The sequence below is a fragment of the Pholcus phalangioides genome, unplaced genomic scaffold (assembly GCF_987345545.1).
Source record: "Pholcus phalangioides strain wild (caught in Gottingen) unplaced genomic scaffold, Ppha-v1.0 ptg000017l_1, whole genome shotgun sequence".
NCBI classification, from domain to species: Eukaryota; Metazoa; Arthropoda; class Arachnida; order Araneae; family Pholcidae; genus Pholcus; species Pholcus phalangioides.
Window position 1 is genome coordinate 36035197 of NW_028301610.1, and position 26007 is coordinate 36061203.

Sequence of the window (26007 nt, forward strand, 5' to 3'; positions counted from 1 at the left end):
TTTGAAACAAAATTTGAGAAATAGATTTCCGATTTGTGGGGGGGGGGGCATAGTCAATTACAGGAAAAATCACCCATCAAATCAGCCATCCTATTTATGTGGGTTGTGATCATAGGCCAACAGCTATTTTTCCCAATTTCAAGATGCCTATACATCTCCTGATGATGTCAATATATATAATTGGCAATAATTACAATAATTGTGGAAAGACACCATAAACTCCATATTATAGTTTGATATGCTTTGATGCTTCACATTAAAAAACATTTTTCAGATAAGGATATTACTCACAAAAGATTAAAAAGAAACCTAAGTACTAACTAAATGGTAAAGCAATAGACAATGGAAGAAAAGAAACTGTTGCTACAAGAACTTATCAACACAGATAAAAGTCCCATGTGGACTTTTTCATTGATTAGGTGAGATAGTTGGATACAATGTTCCCTAAAGCAGACATAAAATGAAAATAGTTTAAGAGGTAACTTAAGTTCTCAAACTAGAAAATATCTTAAATGAGCTCAAATGTATTTTATTTAACTTATTAAAACTGACGATTCATAATAAATTCATGCACATCATGGGAACATTGAAGATTCAATGTTTTTATATAATTTCACAAATAAATGTAAAAAACACATCATAAATTTGCTAAAAAATATCTGTAAAAGAGAAAAGAAACACAAATTTACGAAGGAAAAACTTGGAGAATGGATATTATTTGTTCACGACATATTGGGCAGGAGCTATTCTGTTTCTGAAGAATTCTTCCACACGCACAACATGTACAAAGATGGTGACAGGGGTAGAAAACACAGTTGCGCTCTTCATCCATGCAAACAACACAATCTTTTTCTTTTTGTATTTCTCTTCCATCTATGGGAAAAATATGATTACCATTTTGAAATTTTTAAGGATTAATTTGCATTTTAAGCCAAATTGGATACACATCATTTAGGAAATTTGCATTAAATAATGTACCCAGCAATGTACATGCATTTGATGGCATAGACAAACAAAGAAATATAAATGGATATATGCAGCAAAAAATCTTCTGAAAGTTAAAAGATATTGCAAAAGTTTTAGAGTAAAATTTACAGTGTTGCAGCTGTAAAACAGTATTAGATGCGGGTAAAAGTGTTTACCCGTATTCAAGGCTGTTTTTCCTCAAATTTCGTCCATTTTTCGAATATGAATATCTCAATGAATATTGCATTTAGAAATGGTTTTTTTTTGTTGGCATCAAGAGAGAAAGGGCAAAAACTTTTTAACACCCCCCCCCCAAAATATGCCTCTGTCCAAGAGACCTTTCCTATACAAATAAGGGCCACAACAGGCAAACTACCCAACGAGGCTATTTCTACTAATTATTGGTCTTTTTAAGTAAGTTTATAAACAAAAATTGTATAAATAAGGTCCGCTTTTGGATTCCTGAGCTTCAGTGAGCTTTCTTTTGAGAAGCTTCTACACAGGGCTGTCTCAACATCATGGAACCCCTACAATAAGTGATGTTCAAGGGTCTCGTACTTAACTGGAAAGTGACAGCTTACATATTCACTTACTTTCGAAAATCATAATACCAGATCTCATAATGTAGGTCGTCTATGACATGAGGTTCCATGCCTGAATGGGCTCATGCGTTAAGATGGTCCTGGTTCTACTCATAGTTCCACTAAATTCTCAAAGTAGTCAAACTTTTTCACACCATATCGTACTTAGAAGCTTGATTTCTTCACACCAAAATTTTTTCACAGCTATCTGTACCTCCCTTAACTTCTTGTCATGGCTCCCCTTTCATTTGATTTTTACCTGTGGCCCTATTAGCATATCTACCTAGTTGAGAACCACTGCTCTAAGCTATAAAATAAGCACAGCAACATATAAAAAGGAAACAATATATATAAAAAAATTAATTAAAAAGTAATTTTCACAAATGAAAAAGTATGGGAGAAAAAAATAAAAAGATTAATAGTCCATGAAAAGTTGGAAGAATCATCATCACAGATCTTTTCGAATCTGCATATTTTGATCCGTGATTTTAAAATTGCATGGCAAAAAAAAATTGCATGTATATAAGTAAAATTGATAGGTATGAGAGCATTTGACTGGATAGTATTTGAAGCCTAACACAACATAATATACTTACCTAAATAATAACTCATGCTCTCATCTATTAATGCCTTTTGAACAAAATCTGGAAATTCTTTCCTGAAGCAGTCTGTTTGGCAACTTGGCATTCTTTTCACTTGTTTCAGGTATGCTAGAGATAGCAATTAAGAATTCAAACTACAGCTAGAGAATGAAATTTTGCTCATCTTTAAATCCATGCAAAGCAAAAAATAGAAGAATTTATAAAACACCAGAGCTTTCTACAATTTTGGACAGTGTGAAAATTTTAAAAACACACACATAACAAATTTTATTCAAAACTATTTATAAAACGTCTTTCAATTTTATAAAATGTAAAATGTGTGTGTGATTGGTGTAATTTTTTTTTATTGATGACAAAAAATGTGCAGAAGGTATTTATATTTAAAATGATCAAGTATTTCATATGCAAAACATTGGTTTCAGAAAGAACTGGAAAAACAGCACAGATTTAAAAGTTTCTTTTCCATAGATCAAACCAAAATCATTTGATCACAGTTCCTAGGCACATCTACTTTTATGTGAATTTTAAAATAGACATTGTCTCTATAGGAATATAAATTGCACTAAAAGATTTAAAGAACAAAAACTGCTCATGAAGTGAAATATTATACCTCTCCCCTTTTTTATCCTCTATCTACATAGCTATATTAGCTGCCTTTTAGATAAACTTGTGTGAATTATAATCATATAGTACAACAAACATTTTTTTTTATGCGTACTACCTGTTTTCTTTTTTTTCCTTTCTTCATCAGTTAAAATACATGGCTCAGATGTGTACCTGAAGAATGTTTTCTTCCCCATACTAAGCAAGAATTTGGAAACTGTCAAAAAAATAAAACCAGAATATGACCATTTCTATAAATTATTTATGATATAAAATAATATGTATATCTAGTTACATCTACACACAAAATTGATATCAGTGTTTCAAAAAATCTATATATGGGACTATTTTTTGTTTTATAAACTGTTTGTATGCATGAAGAATACAGTATATTTCAACGGCTTATACACATAATGTATAAGTACAGTGAAACCTGTATAAAACGGAAGGTCAAGAAACTGAAATTATTTTCCATTCTGAACAGGTTTCCGTTTCATAGAGGTGCACATAAAAATATATGCAGTGATTTATTTCTATTGTTTACAAAACTTGTTTTGAGAACATCACCCTAACTTCTATAAGACAATGAGTGGTAAACAGAAACATGCATATTATTATTTTGAATTTTTTCATGTTTGCTGTTTCAAATTGCTATACATTTGAAACTTCATATTTAAAATGTGGTAATAGTTAAACTCCAATATAAAAAGTTCTCCTGAATAGCAATAGAATGAACACTAACACTTCTGTAAAAGAAATTAAAATTTTTTTAATACAATGAAACCTTGAAATAACGATATTCTGCAAACCAAGAAAAATATTGTGGTAGAGCGATTATCGTTATATTGAAAGTAAATTGTCCTTACGTGTAATCAAATTTATGCTGTTGTTATCATTTTTTCTACAGACATTATTAATAGCATCAGAAAATGCACTTTTATATATTTATTCACAGCTAAAAAAATTTATCATTTGATCATTTTTGTCGCACCACTGTCGTTTTCTGCACACGAGGGCTAATTAGACTGGGACCTACAATTTATTGCCGATTCCAAACGGCAGGCTTGTTTTTTTTACACTCGTCGATCAAATTTATGCTGTTGTTATCATTTTTTCTACAGACATTATTAATAGCATCAGAAAATGCGCTTTTATGTATTTATTCACAGCTAAAAAAATTTATCATTTGATCATTTTTGTCGCACCACTGTCGTTTTCTGCACACGAGGGCTAATTAGACTGGGACCTACAATTTATTGCCGATTCCAAACGGCAGGCTTGTTTTTTTTACACTCGTCGAGAGGTTGGTGCGCTAACCCCTCAAGGGGGGACTCCCTGCGGTAGCAATTATTGCTGCGGCCATGTCGCCATTTTTGCTGTACCCGTGTCAGGAAAGTTTTCTGACAAGGATGAACCAGGTATTGAACTCGTGACACCTCTAAACAACCCTTTGGTACTTTAGGTGAGTATCTTATCGACCTGGGCTACCGCACCCTAAAAAAAAATTGATTAATTTATTATAAAAATTCACTAAGATGCATTGCCCTGTAAAGAAGTTTACCATATTACACGTTTGTGTCTTACACAGAAAGTAGCAATAACTTTTTTTCGCTTTTGGTGATTTTTTAGTGCAAGATGTTGATGTAATCAGATGCCTTCAGAAGAAGGAAAACAAGTGACGAGACAAAGTTAAAATTAAATTCAGAAAGATTTTGAGCAAAATATAAAGATATTGTTTTTTATAGCGGTTTCAGAAATGTCCTAAAAATATTATTAGAGGGATTTATTGTAGTAAAGGATATTGTTATATCGAGTATCGCTGTAGAGAGGTTTCACTGTTTTTAAAATAAAAATTTAAAAATTTCATACCTTTTTAAAAAACAGCGACAATGAGATCAACAACCAATTGTTTGTGAGAGAAAAATATTCTACATATCTGTGTAACATTTATATATATATATAAATTTTGCTTTTTTTTACGCCTCTATGAACTCCATTTTTGTGTTCAAATTCAATACATATTTCTTGTTGCTGTTGGCCATCTCTACACTGAATCAAAATCTCTGCAGAAGCCAAAACACAGTATTGCTACATTGTGAACAATAACTGCAATTATTACTCTCTCCCGAAAATATCTAACTTTTTATAAGAAATAGGAGTGTTTTCTAGCGAAAATCACAATTTTCATCATAAATGAAATGTTACACAAGCTTTTACTAAATTTTGAATAGTAAATCTGCTTCCACTCAAGCCCGACCACCAGAACTAGTTCAGATAGATAATAAGCATTCAGTGTTTTTCCAAGAAGGAATGTGTAATCATAGGGAATACCTCAATGAAGGTGTGGAGACGCGAGTGCAGGTGGATGTCTCATTATTTTGAAAACATACCCAGTCATGATTCCTTTTCTCTTTTAAGTTATTTAATAGAAGAAATAGAAGAGAGAGAGATTTTTAGTACATGTTCGGTTGACAGTTGGAGCCAGACTGAACGAGAACAAGAACGAGAACTGATACAAGAAGACACTAGATAATGCCTAGCCAGTGGGTGGCATAAAAAACGTAATAAAAATATAAAAATTGCACAAGACAAGCAGTGCTACAAAGGGATAAAGAGAAGCTCTGTCAAAGATAGAAAATCCCCAGATGGCTTTGGGTGCTAAATCACTGTGCTCACAAAAAAATATACTGGGATGAGGCAGATCTTAATCATATTAAAGCAAATTATTTAAGTGAGAAAATGAGATTTCATCAGAGTTTGTTTTTTACTCTCCTCATAAACAGTACCAGAAAATAAATCACCCAGGTGCTAAAGCAAATTGGGGAAAAATGAAAGAAAATTTAATAGAAAAGCATTAGGAAAATTTCTTATATACTGCAATATAAAAATAGTATAGGTTTTTAATAAAATAAAAAGGGTAATATTGAATCAAGTTAATAAGCTATAAAAAATATCTAAGGTAATTTCTTTTTCCTGATTCAATATCTAACATCAAGTTAATAGATATTGTGCATCAAGATTTTTTCTTTATTTTGTGCATTCTTTAATATGAATTGGATAATTTTCTGCAAAAAAAATTATTTAACAAATTTTGTGACAAGACTTTTATCATTCTATATGAATAAACTTGAATGAAGCTAAGCAAAACCTGAATTTTCTTTTATGAGTCATCTTATTGTTATTTTCCCAACAAGAAAAAAAATTATTTTATTTAAATTTAAATGTGACTGAATCCTCGAACCTGTGGTCTTTCCCTTTACCCTCTTAAATAAATCCCAATTTTTTAAATTCCCAGTTTTATTACATAAAACCCCCTTTACAAATAAAAGGGCCCAACCCTATAATATGATGGTAGTTCATTCAAATGGTTATAGAAAAGCAATAGAAATTTGTGAAGTTGATTTGGTGGCAGCTTATGCACATGCTGCAGCATTGCTTAGCCCAATTCTTCAAGTAAAAAAAAATGTCAAGAAATCAAGAATATCAAAAAGTATGGTCATTTCATTTTCCAAAAAAGCAATAAATTTTTAAAAATCAAAAAAGAAAGATTTTAATCTGTTTAATCCTTAGACGCTGACCGAATTTTCCCTCTTTTCAATGAAACATATAGTATTTAAACATAATATTGCTCAACAGAAACTCACCAAAAATGGAATCTTAAGTAACATTAAGAAAATTAGGAGAGAGAAGATACTAGTTTTCAGAAAATTGTTTTCATCATGACTGGATTGAAAACTCGTTATGATTCTAAAGCTGTTGATAAATGCAGCTGCCCTCCCCCGGATTCACACAAGAGGTTGGTAGGGTTACAACATAGCATGCCTACAGTGCGGTCTTAATGCATAGGCCCACCTAGGTATGGCCCTGGGGCCTCAAATGCATACCCTACATATCATATCACATTGAGGGATTAAATATTTTACAGATGAATGACCTTGCATTCATCTCCATTCAAACAACTTTAATTTGTTTTTGGTTCAAACTGTAAATCCATTTTTTTTTTAAGAGAAAGTTGTAGCTAGGTGATGGACAACTGGAGCAATGCTGCTGTTGTTCTCTAGCTATAGATAGAAGTTACGCTGATACTTAATTAATGATTTTTATATAAGCAAGAAGCACCTCAATATTTCAATATTTTTTGAAAACTTTAGAACAGCTACTGTTAAAGTCCATTATAATGAGAGCTTACAATTATGGTAGGAACAGTGGCTATAACAGTCTTCTCTTTATAAACGAATTTCAATTTTCTGTTCTGTGAAGATATAAATTATAATACAGATATTACAAGAATTGTTGCAATCATCTTTTCAAATCATTTTGGTCTAATATTTGCAGATAAACAGTAGGGTTGCAACTAGGGAAGAGCAGAAGAATCTAGGGCAATGGGCACCGGATCAAGGACACTGAATTTACTGTTCTTCTACTCAAAATTACAGGAAGGGGACACCAAAAGGATCACTTGCCCCAAGTGACACAGTGAATTTTCATTTCTGGTTGCAGCCCTGATGAACAGGGCTCAAGTCATGAAATTGATTTCTGGTATTATAGTAGTAGCTTTGCTGTGGTGGTTGAGTGGTCATAGTGATGGACTCGCAATGTGAGGACCAGAGTTTGAACCCCACTGTCGCCATAGTGATAATCAGCTAAAGTGGATTTTCTGTGGATCCCAACTTTGAGGTGCAAATACGAGGTGCTCCCCTCGTTAAGAATTCTTGCCACTGGGAACAACAGGTCTAAAACAGTGCAGTTTTCAGTCATTACACTTCACTTTACAGTTCAAAATATAGATGGCAGCACTATAACATGCATCACATAGAAAGAAACTTCACACTAGGTTGACACTTAGGGTTACCAGCCCTCCTGGGTTTTTTTTTCTTTTAATGTCATTTCAAGCGTCTTCCTACGTTTCAAAAAAAAATTCACTCTAAAACATATATCTCTTCATTAATATGAATTTCTTTGTGTTTTTTATCCACACATTTGCATGCTTTGACCAATTGCCATCGAAATACCGAGAATACAAGCACCCAAGTTGCCTTCAAGCAGAGCAGATGCTATTATAACTTGGTCAGACCCGTAGACAGAAATTTTGTTCAGAGGGGGACCAAAGTGGGGTAGAATAATAGATTTAGTCATCTTTCCTCCTTTTTTTCCATTTTCTCACATTTCGAGGGGGATCCCCCATCCTCGCTAAGGCCTTAACCATGGCCTAGCTTCCTCCAGGAAACATAAAAAAGGCTGTCCGTGCTCCAGCCAAGGACTGCAAAGCAATAAAGCTGGTCAGACAGTGAGAACAATATTATAAGAGAAGGGAAACAAATCAGTATTTGATCCTTTTTTTATGTTTTTGCTTTTTGTTAGGAGTTCTGTTTCAGTTGGGAAAATTATTGTGGTGATCAATTTTTTTTCAATATGGTGATGCCATCTGTTGTGAAAGTTGGAAAAAGTGATGTCACCAATTGTGCGCATGCAGGCATCCTGCTTTTTCAGTTTTGGAATCTGGCAACCTTACATACACTTACAGCTTGTAAAATACTTGCCCAGGTATTCTTTGCTCACTTGCTCATAGTTCTTGATTGAGACAGAGAACTGGGCGACGATCTGGTTAGGAGGAGGAGGAGGTATTACAGTTGATTTTACAGGATGTCTTTTGCATTCTTAAAAAAATTTAGAGGACTGGCAGAACAATTAAAATTCTCAATAATTGCTCATTTCTCCATGGCTGTGTAAACTTGTTAACATTTCCCGCTAATCATAACATTTTTAGCAAAATTTGCTTAGAGACTTTAAAATGCAAGTTCTGGTCAAATAAGCCCTGGTAGTAACGTGGTCTCCTAGTCACTGAGAAAGACAAAAAACAAATAAAATTGTCACAAAGCCTGTATGGTGGGGAAGGCATGAAAATAGGGAGCGAGAATAAATTTTTGACTTTTCTGTGTCTATTTGTTAGAAGCACCTGAGAGTAATAGTTACAAAGAGCATGCACAATGATAAGTAATACACTGCTGGCCACCCAAATTGCAACACCAAGAAAGACAAGAAATATCGCAACAATATTTATTTTGTAGATAACATGTTGACCAAGCATCAAATGATTAAATTTATAGACTTCTGTGAAGTGTGGTTCCTGCCAAAATCAGTAGCCAGAGTAGCCGCCATTGTTGCAGATCACCGCTGCCACACGCCTCGGCATTGATTCAAAGAGACTTTGGATGTGTTCTTGGGGTACATCAGACCAAGCAGCTTCCACGCGTTGCCAAAGTTGATCTGGTGTGGCAGCTGGGGATGTAATCTGGGTCAATCGTTGAGCAACCATGGACCACATGTTTTCTATCGGAGAAAGATCCGGAGAGCGAGCTGGCCAGGGAAGCAATTCAATCTGGCGATTGACGAAGAACCTTTGGACAATGCGTGCCACGTGTGGTCGTGCATTATCCTGTTGAAATATGGCTGTGGGCAAGCCCTGAAGGTAAGGAAGGACAACTGGCTCCAACACCTCGGAGATGTAGCGCTGGCTTTTTAAAGTACCGGCAATGCGTACTACAGGAGTGCGAGAGTGATATCCAATACCGCCCCATACCATAATACCCGGTGCAGGACCAGTGTGGCGGTGCATAACGCAGCTGTTCAGCATCCTCTCTCCACGGTGTCTCCAGACTTGAATCCGACCATCGTGGTGTTGCAGACAGAAGCGTGACTCGTCAGTAAAGACAATTTCATTCCATTGTGCCGTCCACATCCTTCTTTCATCGCACCATTGGCGGAGGAGACGTCTGTGGTTCTGCGTCAAAGGTAGACGAAGCAATGGACGTCTTGCGGACAGACCACTCTGCTGTAAACGGCGTTGAATGGTACGCGCAGAAACTGGATGATGCGGTACAGACTGAATGTGCTGTGCTATGGTTCGTGATGTGGCTGAGCGATCCATCACTGCCATACGCACAATACGCCTGTCATCACGTGAAGTGGTGCACTGAGGTGGATGCGATCGAACACGCCGGTCTGTCGTACCCTCCTGCATCCAACGATCACATATCCGCATTACAGTTGTTTGGTTTCGTCCAACACGACTACCGATTTCCCTGAAAGATAATCCACAATCTCGGTAGGCCACTATCCTTCCTCTGTCAAACTCTGTTGAGAATTTTGTTGTCACCATAGCGAAAGCTTCACAGTTATCAACTCGCTATAACCATTTTTTTTTTGTATCTTTAATATTAGCTCTATTTGACTATCACTCACAACACAATCATTATAGCGAGATTCTCACTATAAGTCATACTTGTTATACCAGACTCTTTCACTGTATTGCAACATTAGTTTCACAGGAATACTCTCATAACATCATTTTACAACAATAAAAAAAATCATACGAATGTTTTAAAATGTATTTTCTTCAATGAAAAAAGAAAGAAACCAATAAAAAAATAATAAGTAAATAACGAACCATGTATGTGTTGCAGCATTGGGGGGGAGGGGGATGTCAAACACAATGATGATGCACAACCCTATACACATTGAAATTTATCCGACTGCTAGTTATAACCAAAATTATATAAGCACAGAATACATTCCCAACTTTGATAGAATATCACTGTATTTTCATGAATTGGGATGTAATTGATAGTCCAATTGTCAGAATTTCATGGGAAAAAAATACACAATCTTAAATTTATACGGAAAATAGCATACTTGCCTTTTTGGAGTGCAGAAACAGAAGTATGTGTTCCAGGAGTAACTTCTACTTCAGGAATGTAATAAACAGGAAAAAGGAAACGCAAACCCAAACATCTCTGAAAAAGTTAAGTACAATGATGATATAACACAATTCAAAAATACATTGTAATGGAGCATAATTTTATGATGTGAGAAAACTAATAATAGAATATATTGAAAAAAAAATTCATGGAAACAGAATAATTTAGTTGCATCATAAAATTATTGCAAATATGATCGATCTGTAAATTTTATTATTATTCAGTCATAGTTTGAGTTATCCAATATAAAATTCATGTAATTTAACTTTCACATTTGACTGGTGCAATTAATGATTTCTCATAATAAGCCATACTAATTTGCATAGTCATGATTTATTAATTAAAAAGTTTTATTACACAATTTTTTTTTCATAATTAAATACTCATGCAGGATGTTTGTGAACTGTTTAGAAAAAAATTTGATGGTGATAATACCCATCAAGACGAACAATATTTACAATGAAACCTGTGGTTGCACTCAACCAGTTGTTTTTTAACAACTGGCTGTTGCACAGATATATTTTGGAAAGGGAGAAAATTCAACTGCCCCTGCGGGGAATCGAACCCACGTCCTTTTACTTTCCAGGTGAACACCCTAGACCACTAGACTACAGAGGCACCGAATCTCTCAATCTTTCCTTGGAGCTCGTGTACACTGAAAGGAACCTTACATGGATGGCTGGACCAGACTCCCCGCAGTGGGTTCGATTCCCCGCAGGGGCAGTTGAATTTTCTCTCTTTCCAAAATATATCTTTGCAACAGCCAGTTGTTAAAAAACCTTCGGAGAGATTACTTCTTCGTAATTTTCTTGTTAGGATACCTTATCAGAGTACCCAAGATCAAATGCCTTAATTATTATATCATTCATGTAAAAAATAAAATTCACACTAGCTTAATGTATGCTCAAGAATTTGTCTGGTATTATTAAATTGTCAATAAGTTGGTTTTAATGGTAAATTAGTGGGAGTAAAAAGTAATTGTGATTACTTCTTTACGATTCGCTCGTTCTGCTACCTTATCACAATGAAAACTAAGAGAATTTGTTGCTATTATGGCATCATGCTTGCAGAATATGGATATCCCTGCAAAAACAAAAATGTTTGAAAACAGAAAATGAACTTTGTCTATATATTTGGCATTAAGTTCATATAATGAAATTAAAATATGGCTATAAAAATATATTTTCAAAATTTATGTTGAGTGCATTTACATTTTATTTATTTAGTTATTTTCATATGCATTTGTAAAATATATAGGATGTTCCTGAAATCTACCAACAAAATAAAAAAAGTTATAGTACAAATCAAGAGAAACTATTTCTGCTACAGAAGTTGAGCAACAAAAGAATTACAATCCAGTTATTTTAAGTTATAAAGCTTGTGGTCTTTTTCAGGTTTATAAACAAAAATGACAAAGATAACACATCTACAATAATTTTTACAGAGTCTATTCTCTCACACCTCAACATTTTGAATCAACTTTATAGTGTAATATATTCAAAGGGTAAGGATGAGGCTTGTTGTAACACTTTGCAAAGATTCTGCTCAACTATACATTGCAGCAGATCAGTTCATTTGATTTTGAAGATTGGATTTTTTCCGCACAAAATTTTTTTTTACTTGCACTGACCAATTAATCTGCATAATAAGACATGTGAAATGCAACTATATGCATCATTAACAGTTAAAGTGATTCTACCGGTATATGCACTGGAACATTTTGCCTATGTGCAGCTGCTCATCAATGAAGTTAAGAGGGAACATTGTACCCAGCAATTTTTTTTCATCAGTATAGTAGATGTACACTGCTGGCCACCGTAAATGCAACACCCTGAAGGAAGCATGCAAATAATATGAAATTTACAACATACATTAGCGGAGGTGAGATATGCAAATGATTAGAATTTCAGCGCAGACGCACATCACGCGCGCCTGTGGCGCCACTTCAAAGCGCTATTTAAGGCTTGGAGATTCCGACGATTTGAAGTACGGCAATTGTGTTTTTCTTGTGGTTTTTTCAAAAAAACGATCAATTATGCCTCGTAGAAAACAGCGATCATCTTTTGATCAAGTATCCGAGTTCGACAGAGGAAGGATAGTGGCCTACCGAGATTGTGGATTATCTTTCAGGGAAATCGGTAGTCGTGTTGGACGAAACCAAACAACTGTAATGCGGATATGTGATCGTTGGATGCAGGAGGGTACGACGGACCGACGTGTTCGATCGCATCCACCTCAGTGCACCACTTCACGTGATGACAGGCGTATTGTGCGTATGGCAGTGATGGATCGCTCAGCCACATCATGAACCATAGCACAACACATTCAGTCTGTACCGCATCATCCAGTTTCTGCGCGTACCATTCAACGCCGTTTACAGCAGAGTGGTCTGTCCGCAAGACGTCCATTGCTTCGTCTACCCTTGACGCAGAACCACAGACGTCTCCGCCGCCAATGGTGCGATGAAAGAAGGATGTGGACAGCACAATGGAATGAAATTGTCTTTACTGACGAGTCACGCTTCTGTCTGCAACACCACGATGGTCGGATTCGAGTCTGGAGACACCGTGGAGAGAGGATGCTGAACAGCTGCGTTATGCACCGCCACACTGGTCCTGCACCGGGTATTATGGTATGGGGCGGTATTGGATATCACTCTTGCACTCCTCTAGTACACATTGCCAGCACTTTAAAAAGGCAGCGCTACATCTCCGAGGTGTTGGAGCCAGTTGTCCTTCCTTACCTTCAGGGCTTGCCCACAGCCATATTTCAACAGGATAATGCGCGACCACACATGGCACGCATTGTCCAAAGGTTCTTCGTCAATCGCCAGATTGAATTGCTTCCCTGGCCAGCTCGCTCTCCGGATCTTTCGCCGATAGAAAACATGTGGTCCATGGTTGCTCAACGATTGACCCAGATTACATCCCCAGCTGCCACACCAGATCAACTTTGGCAACGCGTGGAAGCTGCTTGGTCTGCTGTACCCCAAGAACACATCCAAAGTCTCTTTGAATCAATGCCGAGGAGTGTGGCAGCGGTGATCTCCAACAATGGCGGCTACTCTAGCTACTGATTTTGGCAGGAACCACACTTCACAGAAGTCTATAAATTTAATCATTTGATGCTTGGTCAACATGTTATCTACAAAATAAATATTGTTGCGATATCTCTTGTCTTTCTTGGTGTTGCAATTTGGGTGGCCAGCAGTGTATATTATTTTTTAAAAATTAAACCAATCTTTCATTGGAGGCTAAAACTAATTTTTATTGCATCCTCAAGTTAGCTTTCAAGCATACTGCTGATGAAATAGTTTTTAAAACTCATGTATGTAGGATCAAACTCTTGAAGCTAGTTTTTGATTGCAAATTAAAAGCAACACTTTTTTGCTTACGTTCAAAAATTTCCTGTTTTAATGACAAATCCTCAGGTACTGCTTCAAATATGAAGTCTGAAGACTGTAATGCTTCTTCCAAGTACTTTATGCAATGCAGTTTTCCCTTTGGGGGAAAAAAGAAACATGAATTAGAAGACCTGTTAATCTTATCTATGCACTGAAATATTTTACTTGATTTCACAAAACAAAATTGACTAACACGCTCATATCTTTTACACAATGAATGACTGACAGCATTTATGGGAAAGGAAACACCACTAAGCATTTTGAACATAAATTGTTTCAATGACACTTATTTATCAAAATGAGCATGAAACAACATGACCATATGAAATAAAATGTAAAGTGTTTCATATAATCTTAGCTTGGACAAAAGTCAACAGAATGCAACATTGTATAACATCTGTGTGTATTTCACACAAATATTTCAATCACTGCCTTTCTCAAAACATTTTTATTCTATTTGTCCTTAGGTTAAGCTAAATACTAACTGTTCATACTATAAAATCAGGAGTTCTCAACACTCCATCTTCTATCAGAGTTGTCTTATCTTCTTGAAGTCTTGAATTCACTTTCTCAAGCACTTCTGAATCACTGTCATATACTTGAACATCATGCCCACAATAAGCAAGGTTTCCTGAAATATTTTAAATTTTAAACTGTTAACAGAAAAACTGCTGGATAATGATTATTGGGCCTTAAATAAAATCATGAAAACTCTCTGATGTACAAAGCTTATTTGCAACAATATTAGAAAATGACAGTATAATGTAAATCACTTATTAAGGATTCCATAAAAAATTTGTATTATTAATTTTTGTCAAGTTTGTAGGTTCATCCCATGAAGGTCTTTCAAACAGTGAAAATTCTGACCTATGTAGGCCTACTCTATTTTTTATCCAATATGTATCTTAAGCTATGTATGCAGAGCGAAAACTCAAGCCTTTTCTAACTCAAACAACTTGTGAACCAAGAAATTTCCAGATTTAAAACTTCTAAAAACATCACCCCATATTAGAACCCCATATAGAAGTTCCCTGTTAAAAAATAGTTGAAATATATTAATTACGTGAAACCTGTCTAAGACAGACACTGTATGAGATGGAAACCTGTCTTGAACAGAGCAGAAAAATAGCCTAGTGGATAATTAATGCTTTTTCAATCATGGGAAACTTCTTTAAGATAGAAACTGTCTGACGTGGAAAAACGGAAGGAATATTTAGTCAAATTTTAGATTTAAAAACAACTAAAATGGAAAGAATTTTTTGTCTAAGTACAAGTTTTTGTCTTTCGAATGAGAGGAAGATAAGTTGCACGGATCCCCCCCCCCTTTTGTTAGGAAACCCTTTTACTTCTTGGAAAAGCAATGAATGTTTATTATCTACCTTAACTTTCTGGAAGTTAGGGGTTGGGCTTGGGTGGAAAAAAGCAGATTTATGATTCAAAATTTAGTAAAGATCTGTTTAGCATTTCATCTACGATGTAAATGGCAGCTTTTGTCAGAAAACACTCCTGTTTTTTGAAAAAATGTTGATAATTTCCATTTTAATTTCCAACTATTTTGGGAGAAAAATAAGTGAGGGAGACTGTATTATTGTTCACAATTTAGTTTGCATTTAAACACAAGAATGCAGGTCAAAGACGCAAGAGAAAAGCAAAATTTAAGTGTTACATAGATGTAGAATCTTTCTTCCACAAACGTTAGTGGGGTTGTTGATCTCATTACCACTATTTTTTAAAAAAAGTACACAATATTTCTCAATTTTTTATTTTAAATATTAAAAATTTTTCATTTTTGACAAAAGGGTTCATTCTATTGCCATTCAGGAAAATGTTTTATATGGAAGTGTAGCTTTTTGCGCATTGAATATGAAATATCGAATTTACAGTAATTTGAAACTGCAAACATGAAAAAATTCAAAATAATAATATGCGTGTCTCTGTTTAATGCTCGTTGGTTTATAGTAGTTAGGGTCATATTCTCAAAATTTAAGTTTTGCCAAATGACAAATAAATTACTGCACATATTTTTGTATGCACCTTTATAACACGAAAACCTGTCTGGAACGAAATAATTTAAGTCTTTCGATGTTCCTTTTCATACAGGTTTCACTGTACAATAAAGGCTAGAATGGTCATCTCAGTAGATTCTAATAGAATAGATAATTTTGTACGCAATTACCCCTGTTTTACACACAGCTGAAATATACACCTGCCAAAAATTCTCAGAACTTTTTAGGATAACCTATTCAAACACCTTAAAACTTTATTACTTTGTCAAACTGAAATCTTTAATCATTTCACCATCTGTAGAGTTATAAATCTAAGCTTGAAAATAAAATAAAGAAATAAAAATAAACAACTAATTTATAAAATTATATTTCCATTCCCCCTATCTCTTACCAGCAATCTTTAACCCCAGTCTACCAGCACCAACAACTGTGACTTTCACCATTACTCTTATGCAATTTCTCTGAAAATATAAATATAACTTTTGCAATCTTGAAATAAATACATATATATTTATTTATTTATATACATATTGCACACAAAAATGTAAATTTGTATTTGGGTATTTTGTAAGACAATTAAATAATGCCGGGAGCTTGGGTAATAAGAGAGATTTTTTTAGAAACTATGAGAGCTGTGGAGGGCCTAGACCCATGATTTCCAACTTGCGGCTAATGCCCCACAGGGAGCAATGTAATTTTTAAGGGGGCAATTTGATTTTTTAAGGGAGCAATCATAATTTATGAAATTTTGTATTTGATGAAAAAATAATTTCTCAGAATTAATGTTCAGTGGGAAAATAATTTGAGATTAATGAAAATTCCTCATTCAATGAAAAATAATTTCCGAATTAAAGAAATTCATATTCAATGAAAAAATAATTCACAAATTAATGAATCATCATATTGAATGAGGACATAATTTAAGTATAGATGAAAACTCATATTTAAATGAAAAAATTATCTCAGAATAAGCGAAATTCTCCAGTAATGTAAGGCTCCCTATTTGCCTCAAAGCCCTGTTGGGTTTACCTGTTAAGACGCTAATGTTAGAATCAAAATATCACAGTATGACTTATTGACCATATTGGGCTCATGGATTTTTTTTTTGCCTGCACATTGTTAAAGGTTGAAAACTTGTGCTTTTGACCAGGTTATAGGGCTTTCCAGGTTTTGGGCTTCCTGCACGTGAATTCTGGGGGGGGGGGGACAATACACTGGCTAATTTTAAGGTTTCGGACGAGCACAGAGAGAATCATTCCAAAGAAATTTCAAGTTTTTAACCTTCAAAAACATTTTCAAATTTACACAAATAGACTGAAACAGCATTAAAAAAAAAAAATTCCAATATTTTAACTTTTTTACAATTTTCTATTATCTTAAGCCATATATCTCCCCCCCCCCCCCCATGGCTTTTATTAGGGGCATCAGGATTTTACAAGATGCTTAAGTGGGGCATAGCAAAGAAAAAAATGGGAAACACTAGCCTAGACCTTGTAGTCATTACAGAATCTTGGGCAAACGATAGAGATGGGAGATGAATCCTTCTTACACATGTCAGGATACAATACTTTTGTAAGAAATAAATCTGATAGGAAGTGTGGTGGAGTCTTGATTTACATGAAATGAGCTTGAAAATTAAAAGTGTCACAAGTGTCATAAGCTTGTTGTAGGAGTTTGCTATAACCCACTGAATCGTGATCCAGATTCATCTCCAAGCTTCATGGAGAAATTTCTTACATGTGTAAACATAAGCGGGTGGTAATATTAGGGGATTTTAATTATCCAGGTATAGATTGGGAGAACCCATTGGCAAGAGATAAATATAAGCGAGATTTTCTCAAGTTTGTGCTCAATAATTTTTTGTATCAGTAGGTATCAGAAGCCAGGGGCGTAGCCAGAAATTTCGTTCGGGGGGGGGACCACTTTCATTTCGGGGGGGGGGACCAAAGTGACAGAACAATGGATTTGGCCATCTTTTTCCCTTTTTTCGGTCATTTTCTCACATTTCGGGGGGGGGCCAGACCCCCAAGTCCCCCCCCCCCCCTGGCTACGCCCTTGTCAGAAGCTACTAGGGGAACTTCTATTTTGAATTTGATTTTCACTAGTTCCGATGATCTTGTTGAACATGTTTCGGTTGGAGACAACTTTTCTTTTAGTGATCACCTGGTTGTTAGCTTTGTTTGTAGTTTCTTCACGGATAAACTTAACAACAAAAGAATGGCTCCTTGTTATCGAAGAACGGTTAGCAATAATTTTTAAAGACTGGTTAGAATCAGTAGGTGTGGTATGTCACTGGGAAGACTTCAAGACAAAACTCTCCTCTGTTTTGCATGTCATACCCTTTATGAAAAGGACCCTTCATATAAAAAGTAAGTTTGTTCATCACACTCCCTCTGGTTTACAGATAGCGTGTGTGTGTAATTTTTATCTTGAAAAGAGAGGGCATTCAGAGAGTACAAAAAGTAACCCATCATCATTTACTGAAAAAAGGGTGCTGAAGAAATTTATAAAGAATATAGTAAAAACGAAGTTAAGCCTAGGTTGGCAGATAAACAGTGGCTCTGACCTGAAATCATTTTTCAGGTACAGCAATAATGGATGTAAGGCCCCCCCTCTCGATAGGTGGGTTTAGGGAATGCTAGGCATGGGTAGTGCTTTCAATGACTTTTTCGCATCAGTTTTTAATCATCATCCATTTTCGATCCACTGCTGGATGAATGTCTCCTCTAAATTTTTTCATTTTTCCTTTTAAATTTACCAGTCTGATGATTTTGCCATCTAATTGACTCCAGCTACTTTTTGGATCTCGTCTATCCATCTTAAGTGGGGACACCTTCTTGGATGTTTAATACCACAGGGTACCAATCCAGAATACTTGCGGTCCATCTGTTGTCATGTGTTCTTGCAATATGTCCAGCCCATTTCCATTTGAAATGTTTAATTCTTTCCATGATATCGTATACTTTTGTGTGGCTTCTTATCCAAGTTATTCGTTTTCTGTCTCTCCCCTTGTGATGCTTAACATACGTCTTTCCATGCTCCTTTGTGTTGTCTGCAGCTTTTGTATCATCTTGCTTGTGTCTATGTAAGTTTTTAATAGTGAAGGTGATATCCAAAGTACAGGTGTGTCATGAGGTGATAAAGTCCTCAACGAAATTCAAGTAGAAGATGCAGATGTTCTAAAACTTCTAAAAAATGTAGATGCAAGCAAAGCACCAGGACCAGATAATATATTCCTAGGGTCCTTAGAAAATATGCTAATGAACTGCTGAAACCAGTTGCACAGATTTACAGGAGTAGTGTTGATGAGGGTATCGTCCTCAATTTGGATTGGAAGCTTGCTAATATGGTTCCAATATTTAAAAAAGGTAGAGAAACCGTGTGAAATTATTGTGCAGTGAGTTTGATTAGCCCTCCCTCAAAAATTTTGGAAGTTATTATCAAAAGGCAATTGGTGAAGAGGATAGACAAGAATAATGCAATGTTGGAAAATCAGCATGTGTTCAGGAAGGGGAAGTCATGTGTAACCAACCTCCTTTGCTTCTATGATCATATAACTAAGCCTTTGGAAAAATGAAAAAATGTTGACATTGTTCATTCTGATTTCCAAAATGCATTAGATCAGGTTTAACATGGTAGACTCTTAAAGCATTTGCATGAGATTGGGATTGGAGGCAACTTGCTGAATTGGATAGAATCGTGGTTAAGAGATGGGTTACAATAGGTTATAGTTAACAAAAATTTTCTAATTAGACAGTTGTGGAAAGTGGAGTCCCTAAAGGACTCCTTGGTCCCATTCTTTTTCACTTTTAATCAATAAGATCAATCAAAGTATTGATGGGATTGTGAGCAAATTCACAGGTGATATGAAACTCATAGGAGGTAGTTGGAAATCAAAGCGACAGGGAGAGGTTCCAGACAAACTTGAATATGATCGCACTATGGGCTAATGATCGAAACATCACTTTCAGCATTGACAAGTGCATGGTTGCTCATTTTAGTTCGAACAACCCATGTTTCACTTACGAGTTGGATGGCGGTGATATTCCAGATGCAACTAGGAGCAGCGATTTGGGAATTCTCATAGATGAGCAACTTTTTGCTGATGACGATGGTTTTCTGAATATTGTTCAGCAGTGGCCAAAAAAGCATACAGAATACTCAGTTTCATTGTCAAAAAGGTCTCTTTGCATTTTCCTAAAGTGACCTTCCACTTTTCAAGGCTTAGTTCTTCCTGGATTGGAGTATGCCATATGGTTTTAGAAACCATACTTACAGAAAGACATTGACGTGGTTCAGGGGTTGCACAGAAGAGCCACGCATTCTCCTGATAGCACACAAGGCTTAAGCTATGAACAGAGACTGGATTTTTTGAAAATGTTTACACTAGAAGACCTCAGTTGTCTGGAGGGATATGAATGACGGAAGGCTCAATAGAAAAAACAATAATGCTTGGAAAAATTGAAGAAAAAGAAGAGGCAGACCGAGCACTCATAAGCAAAGATACACTTGAAAGGCTGAAGTGGCACGATAATGAAAGCTGGGGGACATGATGATGATGATGTCAATTCATATATATGCATATACATTATATCAGTTAACTCCACCATTGATGATGATGGGATGATGCCCTGGTATTCCGTATTTCTGTCCATGAGAGTACCGGAATGAAGTTAGCACTAATGAGACATACTGTGAATGACAGACCAGCTTGGAGAGCCATGAGCTATAGAGTCACCAAGAGTCGTAATGGACTTGATGGTTTCTAACAACAACAATTGGTTTTTTTATTGCTTTATTTTCGGGTTGCTATATTTTTTTTTATAATTGTTCTGTTTTTGGGCTGCTGTATTTTTTTTTTATTGCTCTTATTGGGTTGCTGTATTTTTGATATACAGTAAAACCTTGATAAGTCTTCACCTCAAGTTATTGAAAAATTATGAAGGCTTAAGCGGAGTGAAAGGGGCAGGGAAAAGTAAACAGAAGACCTCAACTTGGGAAAAAATGTCTGATTTTTTTCAATAAAGATATTTTATTTAAATTTCAAGCCCTAAATTAGTAGAGTCCATGCTTTCTATGATAATTTATTATCCGTAGCTGTGTGTGTGTGTTGCACTTTGACTTCAACTTGATTAATTTGATTCTTCGATTTACATAATTTTTGATTTCCTTGCACTACATGTAATCTTTGAGATATCAATAAATTTTGGTTTTGCCGGAGATGCCCTGGTCCCCCCCCCCCCATGGGGCGAGCGAAGTGCTTACGTTGCTTCTTGCAACAGAGCCTAGGTGTCTTGCAGTTTCTCCAGTAGAGCCCATGCAGAAATGAGATCTAGCTTGAACAGTCCCCAAAAACCTTAGTCTGCAAATGAACTTGCCAGCGTAACTTTCGTTACTTAAACTGTTCTGTTTGGGTATATAGGATTTTATGGTAACTTTTAAGCATATGGCAATGTTGTTAATAAGCTCTTTTTTTAATGGGAGCCATAAAAATAGTCTGTTCCTCTTTCTCAAACTTTTTCATAGTGACGCGTTAACCGAAATTAGCGACGAGTAAACGAGGGTTTAATAACATTGTTGTCTATGAGAGGTGGAAGGGCCTGAAGAAAAATGACGACTTAACCAGAGTGTGACGACTTAACAAGGTTTTACTGTATTTTAGATATATTTGACATCCATATTTTTTATGGTCATCTTTCTTTAAGCCACCTCATTGGGCATTTTGCCTGTTGTGGTCTTTGCACAGTGGAACGCTGGATAACGAGCATGATCACAGAACGAATTAATAATTAATTTGTTCCCTCACACATATTGAATCAAACTTCCCCACAGGAAATAATGGAAACTTAGATGAATCATTCCACAATTATTCATTCACATAAAAATGACATTCAATCGATAATACAGAACAATAATAATATAAGGTTCAGATTTTTATGACCTAAAAGTCTTGAGAATATGCAAGCATTTATGACTTTGAAAACCCATGAAAATATAACCTTAAAATTAAAAAAAATATGGCTTTATAATTTTCCCACTATTTCATCTCTTCTTTTTCAATTATTGCTTCTTATCATGTTAAGTTAAAAAATAAGCCTGATATACCTATACATCAATTTACCATTGCAATAAAAATTCTCTCACCATATTCAAATGAAAACAATGCCTACTTTATGCACATTAACTGTTTTTTAGTACATTCTAGAATCACACTGAATTTCATGAGATGCAGTTTCATGTTAAAAAAACTGCTATTGTTTAGTTTCTTCTACGAGAGAAATATTTGAGGAAACTACTTTGCAAAAGTTTGAAAATTTAATAAAACTTATCCTATGAAGCAATATTTGGAGAAGGCTTGTCATAAAGCAGGAGTCTACTATCAGCAATCTTGTTGATTGTTTCTCAAGCTGAATTGTAATGTTGCTGTACACATCAAATTGGTTTTCTGCTGGAACTTTCAACATATTTAACAAAATATGATATAGTCGTCATATACGGTCAGTATAGTGGTTATATATGGTGATATAGTATGATACATCGGTCCTTCTTTTACACAGAGCACAACTCTGGTGCACTGTCATTGGGCAATTTACTGCCATTTTATCCGCTTTCTGATGTGAGTTGGCCGAAAGTGTATGTATATATGTTCTTTTCGTAACCTGATATACCTATATGTCTGCATGCATATCTAGAGTTCAGCATGAAGTTAGTGCTGCCATCTGTGTTTTGAATTGTGAGTGAAGGGTAATGCTTGAATATTTGTAGAGTTGTAAGCAGGGCCGCAACTAGGGAAAAGCAGAGGGGGGTGTGGTGGCCCAAGTGCTGAACCAGGAAGGACGCCAAGTTTGCTTTTTTTCTACCAGGATTACAAGAATGGGGTGCCACACAAAATGGGTACCCGTACTTGCCTCAGGAGAGAGTGTCAATTTTTATTTTTGGTTGTGACCATGGTTGTAGGATCTGTTGCAAGAAAAAGACAGAAGAAAGAAATTAAGCTAGAAAAAGACAGGGAAAAAAAAACTTCAGCCATCCATCACTGTTCCACCAGTGGGACTTGGTCCCAGGTCCTTGTAATGCAAATCCCTCACGATGCCCACATGACCGCACAGCAGCTACCATCAGTGCTGAAAATATTCTCCCCAAAGTCCTGGATAAAATCCTGTAACTTACTTTGAACATTAACTTTAGGTAGTGTCAGGATTGAAAAAAGGGAAAAGGGGGGGGGGCAACTACCAAACTTGAGGAAGTGGCAATTTTACGGGGGAAAATTTGAAGAAAAAAAATTCACCTCAAAACATAATGCTAAAACATAACCTCAAACATAATTCGACAGTGAAAAGGAGTGGGGGTAAAACCAAGTCTGCCCCTGCTGACAAAACTTCCTGTGTTTAGGCATGACAAAAATGCATTGAATGCAAAGATTTTGAGTGCCCGAATGAAAAACATCTTTCACAAGTGCTAGGCGTGCCATTCAGAAACATATCAAAAGGATCCTTGAAGAACAAGTGGCCACTGGGAATGCAAAAGTTTTTTTCCAAAAAAAAAAGTCAAAAATTCATTGTAAACATCTCACAAGTAATGCCTACAGATTAAAATTTGCGCTGATAAAATGACTAAAACATATGACTGATTACTTGAAAATTCCTAAAATATGGCAGATTGCTTGAAAATTCCTAAAATATGACTGATCGCTTGAAATGCCCAAAATATAACTTGTCATAAAAAAAGTATGACTTGACATAAAAAAATATGACACGTCATAAAAATCTGAGCCCTAATTATAAATAATACACACAAAACAATAATCATCATATAATAAAATAATACAATAAAACGCACAAATAAGCATACACTATGATAATGCTTACAAATTAACCTTACTCTAAATGACGAGAGAGATGAGGACTATCGTTTAGGACAATTTCCAGACTCATTGCTGTGTGTTCAGGTCAGGTGTCTTTTTCATTTGTGGGAAAAAGAACCTATCCAATTACAAAAGATTACAAAACTCATGCATGCCTTTTCATGACCCATTTCCTTCAGATGTAATTACATTTCCTTACAACTTACATTTCCTCAGTAAAAGATCATTTTGAGAAAATAATTAAAGAAAATTGAAAAAAATTTTTAGTGACTTAACCACCTTAACTGCCACGGGTGTATATATAAATGCCTTAACTCTTTGTGATTGAAAAAAGGTGGCACTGAGGAGCGGATCATGTAAGATTCCATCGACAGTTAGGGGGTTAATTAATCAATGAAGTGCTTGCCCATTGCTTTTATGAAAAATCTTTTTGTTGATTTTGTAAATAAATCAATACTTGCTGGAGGCGAAATGGCACCACGACGTCACTTATGCACAGAATTCTCACAACACCATTTACGGGTTAATAGGAAAATCAGAGAGACATTCAGATTTCAATCACAATTCGTTCAAATTAGAAAAGCTAGAAAATCATACATTAAGAAGAGGAAAATAAGATTTTCAATAATCTCTAATGATTTAAAAAAAACTGAATGGAATGGCTGCTTAACGAATTCAGATTCGATTTTGAATCTCAGCTACAATTTTATGTATAATATTGAAAAAATAAACTATAACAGCATAGGTTTCATCCGGATCAGTGAAAATCATTCTGTAGAGAGATGCGCTATATAATTAAAAATTTGTGAAAATGAAACAAAATACCTTTTATTAAAAAATGTTGAAAACCCTTTACTTGATTAACGAAAATTCAGCAACAATGCAAACATCGAATACTCAGCCTGTGAAACATCGGATATGTTGAATCATGTGTATGCAACTAAATTTCTTGAGGCATTCATTGCAACGAAACGCCACTCACAATGACTAATAACAAGTTAGATAAATATGAGGTCGACCAAAATTAGAAATGCAATCGAAACCGCAATCAGAAGCACACATCACTTCCCCCCTTCTCCCCCCCCCCCTTCTTCTTCTTTAATTATACAGGGTTTTATGCCTTCGGACCATCCCCTGTTTGAGAAAAATATTGCAAAAAGCATAGAACATATAAAAAATATACTAACAGAAAAGCCACCATAAACACAGGAAACGTAGGAATTCCAACATTTTCCATTCTTCTCTCTTCTTGAGGAGGATATAAAAAAAAACACAAACCAGACGAATAAACGCAGATGAAGATGTTATATGAGATGAAGAAAAATTCTTCAGGCTTAAAGAACGATGCTAAGCCACTTTAAAATGATATTATGATATGGAGTCCCTGGATGAGTGTGTGGAAACCACTGAGCTATAAGTAAAGTTTACTCAGTGGTGCAAACAAAACTGAACCAAACAATCAAGACAGAAAAAGAAACAAAAAACCAAACGAGAGAGAAGGAAAGAGGGAGGAAAAGGAAAAAAAAACTCACGAGAAACGTTGACTATGGATAACAAACTTCTCAAAGCTACAGATAATACTTTCAGGCTTGGCTGAACAGAATTCAGACCAACAACTAACTGGTGGAGAAAGAGAACTAAACGTCGAGAAACGTACTGGGAGAACCTGATACAAGAAAACAAAAAAGTGAGAGGGTGTTTCAGGTACCTTGCATTGTAGACAAAGAGGGTTAGCCACTTTCTTAATACGATGGAGGTAGTCATTCAAGGGAACTCTTTTGCAAATGAGTTTATAAAACAAGCATTCCAACCTTCTACTCGAAAAGAAAGAGGAGAAGTTCTGGCAGCAGTTATAGAAGGACCTGAACTCAGGAATTCATAAGGAAAGAACATTACGGATATTTTCCTTGAAATGGTGGGAACAGGGCCGGTCTTAGACCTAGTGGCACCCGGTGCAAAAACAGTAGTTAGCGCCCCCCCCCCAGGCTCAGATTCAGAGTGATGTGTCAGAGGAGGCAATTTTTGCTATATCTCAACATCTGTGGGTTTTTTTCAGGGAAAAACAAGGCGTTTTCTTCAAGGGGCTCCAAACAAAGCTATTCTTATTCTGCAGAACCCCAAACCCGTCTATAGCCGATTTTTTTCACCACCGTATTTCTTTATATCCCAATTAGGATCATCTATGGAACTGCTTCTGTCGGCGTCCCTGTTTCACTGATGGCCAT

General features: G+C 35.6%; 1 protein-coding gene across 1 annotated transcript; it reads right to left on the reverse strand.

Annotated features, from left to right (window-relative positions):
- Positions 1-553: 553 nt before the first annotated feature.
- Positions 554-24882, reverse strand: LOC149072963 (uncharacterized). Its single transcript, XM_089246122.1, has 9 exons — positions 24608-24882; positions 16310-16379; positions 14407-14543; positions 13904-14009; positions 11498-11592; positions 10449-10545; positions 2871-2969; positions 2144-2257; positions 554-873 (listed from the first exon to the last, which is right to left on the reverse strand). Exons 2-9 carry the CDS (start codon positions 16359-16361, stop codon positions 686-688), a joined length of 888 nt encoding a protein of 295 aa, XP_089102248.1. The 5' UTR covers positions 16362-16379; positions 24608-24882; the 3' UTR covers positions 554-685.
- Between the last annotated feature and the right edge of the window lie 1125 nt (positions 24883-26007).